At 41.9% G+C, this 9,482-nt stretch overlaps 1 protein-coding gene across 4 annotated transcripts in view; it reads right to left on the reverse strand.

Annotated features, from left to right (window-relative positions):
- Positions 1-436: 436 nt before the first annotated feature.
- The window catches only part of LOC137983292 (fibroblast growth factor receptor 2-like), a 97,582-nt gene continuing 88,536 nt past the window's right edge, over positions 437-9,482 (reverse strand). For all 4 annotated transcript variants that reach the window (XM_068830495.1, XM_068830496.1, XM_068830497.1 and 1 more), the window contains exons 13-19: positions 9,082-9,263; positions 8,509-8,631; positions 7,368-7,438; positions 6,660-6,700; positions 4,050-4,146; positions 1,910-2,009; positions 437-1,333 (exon numbers count right to left, since the gene is read on the reverse strand). In XM_068830495.1, the coding sequence (XP_068686596.1) occupies positions 1,274-1,333; positions 1,910-2,009; positions 4,050-4,146; positions 6,660-6,700; positions 7,368-7,438; positions 8,509-8,631; positions 9,082-9,263 (674 nt within the window). In that variant the 3' untranslated portion in view covers positions 437-1,273. The remainder of the gene's footprint in view (positions 1,334-1,909; positions 2,010-4,049; positions 4,147-6,659; positions 6,701-7,367; positions 7,439-8,508; positions 8,632-9,081; positions 9,264-9,482) is intronic.

Below are 9,482 nucleotides of genomic sequence, written 5' to 3' on the forward strand. Positions count from 1 at the left end.
ACAACTTCCGGCAGTCTACACTTTTTGTGTATCGTATTGGTGTTCTTGGTGTTTTGCCAATCAGATACCTTAAGTCTTCGTTTCTTTGCGCACGCTTGAATGGGACGTTTCACGACCGCTGGTCAAAGGGAACAAAGACTCTGGGTTTTTCAATCTCGATTCCAGAGCTCTTCTCTTTTGCTCGCAGATGTAAGATCCAAGGTTCTGCGAGTACAGAATTTCGAATAACAAAGTGAAACCCCCAGACATTCATTTTTGTTTGGAATAAGCTTTTTTGCCCAATCATCGCATCGTCCGCCATTTTTTTGTGAAGCTGTGCACAGTAAGATTCACATGATGGGCTACTCAACATCGAAACATTTGCTAAGTTTGTTCTTTTGAAGTTTGCCGGCGTTCACAACCAATCCCCTCTCCCAATTATGACAAAGGTCACCAACCTGGCACAAGTTGAGTGTTTTATTCGTTGTAACGACAACATCTTGAGTTACACGATCTGGTTCTAGCCTGAGCATGTTCGATAAAAAAATCCATATTTACAAATTTATTCAAAAATAAAATCTACACCAAATTCTAAAAGGGTGTCCTTTAAAAGTCTTTCATCACATTGTCTTACTCACACATAAAATGTTCCTTTCAAAACTGGTTTTCGTAGTAAATGTTAACGATTCATGATTCATGTAAAGAGTTCACAAAAAAGTGAGTTGGCCGCCTATCATTGTGTTGAATAAAACTGTTTGGCATAGAAAACCATCAAATCTGTTTGTCCTTCCAACAGGAAGGACAAAATGTTGGATCATGAAAAACTGTAAACGAATAGAGAAGGCTATTAAAATCAATGTAGCTTCAAAAATAGTTGACACCTCAATAGGGACTTAAAGATCTAAGATGGCGAAGTTGACGAAAACTTCATCCCTAAATATAAATTTGCATTATTTTAAGTCTGTTGCGATTATTCTATCACGTTCACGTCGTACAATGTGGACGAAAAATTACTAAAAATATATTAATACGAGCTGTTTTAGAGTAAAAACAGCGAATGAAAGGAACGCATTTGTATGCCCTCAAACCTACAAATTCGGTGATTTCACGTCGTTTTCATGCTGAGTACCGCAAAAATATGTACTGAAATGCCTGTCGCAAGATCATTTATATTCTTTTAAGCAACATTGCACACTTTATAGGCACAATGCATGAAACTCTGCAAGCCATCTTTGTGTTCCAAAACGGTTTTAATTCAGCTCCTGGTTCACTTTACAGTTTCATTTTCGTCTCACTAGTCATCTTCGGTGGCGTTGATGTAGCTTCGATCGTAATTTCCAAGATCAATGGGCAGCTGAAAATGCAACATAATTCACTTAATCAATATTAACACCAGGGTCGTCAGCTCATAACTCTGTAGCGACTATGTAAGGTCACTATGACCTTACAAGGTCACCGTGACCATATTAGGTCACTCATAGTGTGACGCGTTTAGAATCGAGGCAGAAATAATACCTCTTTCGTGCCACTTTAAACTTTTTTTGTAAAAAAAAACACCACTCCTTGTGAATCGTTAAGATCAATCATGGAATTACCGACCCAAACTTTCACGTTCAGCATAGAAAACAAATTTTCGTGGACTAAAATATAAACTGATGTTGCTTTGAACATTGCTGAGAGAGTTTTTCTGAATTCACTTTCCGCGACCAAATTTATTTGCTGTAATCATACGGAACATCAGTTGATAAGCGAGATGAGACTGAACTTAATATTAAGCACGCGATGTTTTGAGACGCGGACGGAAACCGGAAGAGAACATTTCGAATGCCAAGACAGTAGTGTCTCCCTAATGAGAACACTAGAAATGCAATATCTAAGGCTGAAAATTTATTCATAGTTGGGAATTTCATCCGACAGTTATTGTTCTTACCGTCTGGGCGGTCTTGAGTCGATGCAGTGTTTTTCCTATCTCCAAAAACGTTGGTCTTGATTCTGGGTCCGTTTGCCAGCACTGCCACATAATAGCATATCTGCAAGAGTGGAGACGGGTTTGTCAAATTAACTAGACGCTATGTAAGCCTAAACTGTGCTACCCGAAAGATTTTATATTTTTATTCAAAACTGAACTACGGATATCAGATTTCCAGCATTTTCATTGGCTCGCCGTACACAGGCTATCAGTTCATACACCTAATATGGGCAAGGAACGCGTCAGCAATAAAGCGAGATGAAAACATTTTTGCAGTTCTGAGAAAAATGGCCGACTAAAGCCGTTTTGGACCGAAATTGTCCCAGGCAAAAATCGATACTTCAGTGGAAGAGTTGTTGATCCTGGGGTTTTTAATAAAACAATTATTCTACTCGGGTTTGCTGTATATAAAATGATTATAGCCAACTCGGCGCTACGCGCCTCGTTGGTTATCTATCACTTCAAATCCAGCGCACCCTCGTAGAATAATTGTTAAATATACCAGAGATAACAATGCGTTGCAAAGTGTTCGATTGTTCTCCTCGATGAAGTACAGTACTGTTTGTTTATTCTTAGGGCTAAAAATAAATCATGTTTTTTCTCCGTTTTTAACGTTTATTTTCTCATCAAATCTATCTCTTTCGATTCCTTCTGGTTCTCCGTTTTAAAGTGCTAATATGATGAAAAAAAATAACTTCCTTTTTTTTTACTTCAGAGTTTGAAAGAGTGTTTGCTGAACACCTGACTGGCAAAATTTTGAGCTTTGACTTTTATCCACAGGCTGTTACTTTAAGTGCAATTTTTGGATTTCACGGTCCGCGATTACTCACGTTCAAAACTGACCGATTGGACCTCAGAGGGTTGGATCTAGGGAAAAGTGACGATTTGCTCACTAGCTTAAAATTTCGAAAAACCTTAAATAACAATGACCACACTTCCTAAAGTTTCAGCGTGTAAATGCAGGGTATTATATATGCAAAACACGAGTTTTAAAGTCTGAAAGCCCGAAACTTCCATGCGGCATATTAATTCAGCGGTGTACACACTAGTGAGTCCAGCTTTGACGTCATTTTCTCCTTAGTCCAGCTACAGTCAACTCTCTCGTAAGTGGACGCCATCGGGAAATGGAAAAAGCGTCTGTAAGTAGAGCTGTCCGCGATCTTCCTCGTCTTCGTCACCATCATCGTCAAGATCGTCGTTTTTCACGATTGATGTTTAGAGAGGTCATCTCAGTGAATGAACAACTTATCCAGTTCCGAAGAAAGCTGGAAAAAAACGGGGCTTGAACGAGGCTGGAACCCAGGACCGCGCGATTGGGCGTTTACTGCTCTACCAACTGAGTTATCAATCTTTTCGGGTGCTGAGTAAGATCCCTCTGGCTCCAGTTATTCGAAGGGTGGATAGCGCTATCCTCCGGCTGAATCACTATCCACTTGATAACTCAATTGGTTTTGCTGGTGTTTATCCGCTGGATAGCGTTATCCATCAGTTGAACACCGCGCGCCAATGGCTCAGTTGGTTGAGCATCGGGCTGCCATGCGGAAGGTCGTGAGTTCGACTCCGGCCGGACCAACACTCAGGGTCTTTAAACAACTGAGGAGAAAGTGCTGCCTTTGTAATTACATCCGCAAATGGTTAGACTTTGAACTCTTCTCGGATAAGGACGATAAGCCGGAGGTCCCGTCTCACAAATAACTTCCATGTTCATTAGTTCCCTGCGGGACGTTAAAGAACCCACACACTAGTCGAGAAGAGTAGGGGATGAAGTTTCCGTTGTTGTGGCTGTCCTTTGTGAGTATATGGGTGGGTGGGTATAGCAGGTCCACATCAGCTGAATAGCTGCCAAAACTTCAACCTGCTCAAACAAATAAATAACATACAAACAAACAAACAAACAAACAAACAAACTGAAGCCTGTTGTTTTGCTTCATATCTCCCCTACTACATCTTTGCCGGATGTCAAATAAACTTATTGAAAACTAACCACATCCTGAAGCGTCAAGATGTGTGGGATAAAAAATAATGATGATCCGCAAATCATACTGTTTGGGAATTGCGTTACAACTTAGAAATACTTCTGTGGCGGGAATGAAATACTCACAGTTCATCAGAGCAGAACGGCGGTTTAGGCATTCTGTAACCAACACGAAGCTGTTCGATCAAGTCATCCCTTTTCATGGCTGGGTAAGGATTAGCGCCTGAAATAAAACAAACTCCGTCCTCAGAAATTCACCATGCAGGCATCAAAACTCTCTTTGAAACCTTTATCGCCTAGAAACACTGTTTATGTACTGAAATTATCCGCAATCTTTCAGAGTCATCTACTGAAGTTCCTTTCTCTTCTTTGACCGGTGCCATGCATGGCAGGCAAAGCTGGGGCACCTATCACAGCTGGGACGAAAAAAGCACCTCAAAATAGAACTTTGCTCTGTCCTATTCAATCCCCTACCCGCAATGTACGGCGGCTAACACCTTTAATTCTATTTAGGAGAACATGCGCCGTGGGGCTCTTATAGGCAAAAATTGGCTATTTGAACCTTACTGCGCCTTCTCACTTCTCGTGCTAACATGAATGCACCAATTAGAGACGCTTTTGATTGTTCTTCACGAAACCCAATGAGAACACAATTTGTTTCAGGGTTCCCCAGAGCTCTTCTCTCCCTCAGTCAAGGCCGGGAAGAGCTCTGGGGTCGAGATTGGTCCGTATCCACAGTAACAACCGCGGCTGCAGCCTGGGACTGAATACAAAGCCTCCAGTGAGCTTTGTTTGAATCAAATGTTGAATAGCGTGTTGAAATCGTTTCCCTGCTAGCAGAGGTGTCTTTTCTTTTGCGTTCGCTGGGTTGACGAGTACGGGAGAAGAGACCGCTGCCGTGGGTCGAAATTCACTAGGGAGCTTAAGCAACGACAAAGGCGACGGCAACGAAAACGTTACAAATCTGCATATTCAGTGGGCAAAGACAATAGCTTTGTACGTCCTGCACGTGCGTTTTTCACTTTTGTCCGTTTCTTTGCCGTCGTCAGCAAAACAACAACGTGAAATTACCAAGTTTGAGGTGTTATGGAGAACGTCAGCACTTGGAGAAAATTTTTCATTTTTCTCCCCTAAATTTAGCGCCACTCGTAACGGTTTCATTCCTGAGGGACTGCCACACCTTTGTCATCTTTAAAGGCTTGGGATAGTCGCGAAGTGATCGCGATAACGTGAATTTATGTTTTTACATGAGGTTCTCGTTACCGTTACCGTCGTCGTTGCTAAAGCTCCCTACTATGTTGAGCATGCACGGCGGTTACTTAGCGACCGAATCCTTACGTTATACTTCATGTTGTGTGGGCTCACTTAACAACAGCGGAATTACTGTAAAGGAATGCGCGGGACACAGTGGGCTCAAGTCACAGTCAGCAAACATATCATGGGGCATGCATTTTGAAGAGTACCGTTTGCCCACCCCAGAAATCAACATCGTTCAACAAAGTCGAAAGGATGTTGAAGCAAATGTTGAAGATATTTTCCCGGGCCCTAAAATGCGTGCCGCACGTGCAGCAAGCTCGTGCAGCACGATTATTTTCCCTCTTTTAACCAATCATAAACTAGTTTGTGGCGTTATCGTTGTCGTTGCCGTAGTAATTATTCTTTTGTCTTTGCGCTAATCATCCTCACCAGCCTCGTTAGCACGAACAGAATTCGAAAGAATTTTTGCTCCAAAGTGAGGCTGGTGAGGATGATTAGCACCTGTCAACACTTATGGCCATCCGTCAAACTGACATTGGACATTTCCTTACAATTACACGACGCAATATCCCATCTTAATATGAGAAGGTTATCGCTGTAAAAAGAATGAAAGCAGGCAGAATTAGAGCTTTAGTTCAACAAGAAATAGCGTTTCTAAGCAAAGCCGCGCTGATCTACAGTATTTAGGTCTAAAAAACCACTTTGAAGACGGTTAGCTTTTACTTGCTTTGCTGGGTACTACTATGTCAATACTCTAAAACATTCGATTTTCCAGGAGCTTGTCTCGTTAGTCTAGTGGATATTGGAATATGCAAGGAGAATCCATCGAATGGCAATGAATGTTGATCCATTAGCACAAAGACAAAAGAACAATTTCTTGGCTGCCTTTTATGAATACGGTCTATTAACTGCTTTTTCTCAAAAAATCTAGGAGGTTTTGTAGGTTTACAGTTGAATTGCAGATATGAAATAGAGTCTTGAGTCTTGAGTCTTGAGTGAGGCTCCAGCACTTGGCTAAGTAGCCTGACTTCTGGCTGTTATACACAATTGTGGTCTCATTCACACAGAAGCCCTTCAAGCTAATCCTGCCAAGCCGACCACATGCTGGAAAGGTCAGACCACAACACCGGGAACACTGTCCCCTACTCTTTTCGAATAGTGTGTGGGATCTTTAACGTCCCACAGAGTTAATGAACAAGGGTTGTGAGACGGGACCTCCGGCTTATCGTCCTTATCCGAAAAGACTAGAGAGTCTAACCATTTGCAGATGTAGTTACAAAGGCAGCACTTTCTCCTCAGTTATTTAAAGACCCTGAGTGTTGGTCCGGCCGGAGTTGAACTCACGACCTCCCGCGTGACAGCCTGGTGCTCAACCAACTGAGCCACCGGTGCGCGAAGTTTACTTCTTCCTCAAAACTCAGCACCCAAGCAGTGGAATCAAATTTCAAATTGATGTAAATGATCACACTATTTACACACCTAATGTGACAATCTCCCACAGCAGAATACCAAATGACCATCTGAAAGAAAAAGGATGAAACATTGGTGTCTGTAATGAACGTTAACTATTGGAAATCATATGAACGCGAGGACATTTTGTGATTTATCGGCCCGAGTAATGTTGTGAAAGTTCTCAAAATTGCACGAGCCGTTCTATTCCCGTGTTTCCATAGCAACTCGAGCCCGTATTCCATTCTACAAACTATTCTTACAATTGTAAATTCACCAACAAAATCTTGCGTTTCTGATCGGTCAATGACGAATGCATAAATAGGATATAGTGTGCAAAAGTGATTATGTAGTGCAATACAGAAGTTGCTAATGAAGCAAGGCGATGGAGTGATTTTGTTGAGTATGTCCTGAGAAAAATTGTACGAACTTGCTCGAATTTCATGATTTATCGTCACTCGTGATGTTTTGAAAGTTTTCCAGCGCGGATCCACGATTTTTCTTAGGGGAGGGGAGGGGAGGGGGTGCACCACTAAGGAATGGCGCAGCTGACTGGTCGCAGGTCTTCTCAGGGGGGAGGGGAGTGCCCACCCCCTGCACCCTCCCCCTAGTTGCGCCCCTGTTCTCAAATTACACTCGCCGTAATTTTGGGAACTTTCAAAACATAACCCGTGCCTATAAATCACGAAGTGCACTAGAGTTGACACGACTTCCCCCAACAATTTCAAAAATACTTACACGTCACTTAACGTTGTAGTAATGCCTTGAAATATCGATTCGATCGCCATCCAACGGAGAGGTAAATCTGCCTGTAAAGACATCGAAGGCGTGAAACAGCTGAAGTGTTAAGTCCAGCGCAATATACTAACCAGTATTGGAAGAGCTTACGCATTCTCCCTAGAGCAAATTCTGAACAACACAAAGAAAAAAACCCATGCATTTGGTAACCAAAGACCTCTTCCTAAGTATTTCATTTGAATCGTTGACCAAACAAACAAACGCTTACAGCATTATATGATCAAGCGATAGCATGAAGTCTTCCTTTCGAATATTCACTTCTTCTGTAACGACCAAATCAATGTCGAGAGGGAGTGTGGCCCAGAGGTTAGGACGCTTGCCTTGAGATCGGCAGTTCCCGGGTTCAAGACTCGTTCTGACGACTGGTTGAATTTGTTCCAGGTAGTCCCCGGTTCACCTTCTCGGCCACACTGGTTTGCATCCGACCAGTTGGGATTCTTAACAGTTGTTGTTGCTGTGTTCTGTTGTTTCGTCGATTGTGTTTCATTGGCTCTGATCCCTATGGGAAGTGGCTTATAGACCTTATTCACGATAGCCGCCATGTTGGATCTGCTATTATCATGCATATTAGCTAAACACTTCTGAGGGAGCAAACAACACAAGTTCGAGAGGTTGTAACGAACATCTTAGCCACACAGATGATTCGTTTCACGTTCATTGAATGTTTCTCACCTAAGTAGTAAAATAGAATGATTACCCAAGTTTCTTCGATGTTTTTTTAGTGAAAAATGAGCAGATAACGAAGTAGAAAGTCAAAATGTCAAAGGCAATCAAAAGATATAAAATTATTTTAAAAGGTACTTAATTCTTAATTCTGAAATGTACTTTTAGCAATGTAATTTCAATATTTCGACGAGCCGATTTTCCGCAATTTGCCTTTTTTCCAGTGTTTGCCCCCCAGCATAACACATGGCTAATTTGCATGACAATTTGAAAACCAACATGGCGGCTATCGTGAATAAGGCCTATTAGTGGTATACCGTACTTTTAGTCTACCGCAACTAACTAGAGGTATACCGTACGTCATTAGGTAAACTGCCTAGGACTATGATGGCAATCCAATTTGCAATCCAATTTTTACCTCTCCCAACTTTAAATACTGCTTCTTTTCATAAATATCCCGGGCCAAACCAAAGTCTGCGATCTTGCACACGTGACCTTTGTCTACCAATATGTTTCTAGCAGCCAAATCTCTGTGAACAACCTTAAAGGAAAAGTAGACAAGTGATTCATTGTTTTACCACAACTGCTTGTAATCTCGCAATCTGATTGGCTAATTTTCCGTTGTCTAGACAGCGCTGTACGCGTCATTCTCGCGTCGTGCTCGCGTTCATAACTGAGAGGATCATAGCTTCATTTGACCGCGTCAATTTGTCACGCAATGTAATAGCCAATCAGGAACGCCCATTTTGGGAAATAAACCAATCATATTGCGAGAAAGTTATAGACAACGCTTGCTCTTTCTTTGTGTCATGATTTTGGTCGCGCTCTGCAATAAAAACTTTCTTTGGCGTTGAATATTGTGGTAAAAAACAAATCGAAAGTGGTTCAGCGTTGTCTGTACTCTTATCGACGTGTGTAGTTTTACCAATTACCAATTTTACCAGTTCCCAGCCCTGTTAAAAGGTATTAGTTAATTGGTGTAACAACTTACCTTTTGGCTCGCGAGGTAGCTCATTCCACGCGCGCACTGCCACGCGAACGACAAAAGATCAAGACACGTTAGAGTCAAACTGTTTGCCGCCAAGTTGGCGTATATAACACTGCCGTGACTAGAACGAAGAAAATCCCTCAAGTTTCCCAATGAGCAGTACTCAACAATGATAAAGGGCTCACCTGTTGAAAGAAAAATGACAATGTATTCTGGTGGCTGATAATGTCCGCGGCTGAGAGATTGTCCGAAAAATAATGGTTTAATGGGCTATGTCACGCAAAATCACGGATGTAATTTCGAGACATCCAAAATGACCAAAAAGAAGTATGAAACATTGCAAGACCACTTAAAACCGCTGAACAACACAAAAGAAATACAGCAAAAGGAAAGAGAAGCACGGA

This window comes from Montipora foliosa, chromosome 13, assembly GCF_036669935.1.
Source record: "Montipora foliosa isolate CH-2021 chromosome 13, ASM3666993v2, whole genome shotgun sequence".
Lineage (NCBI taxonomy): Eukaryota > Metazoa > Cnidaria > Anthozoa > Scleractinia > Acroporidae > Montipora > Montipora foliosa.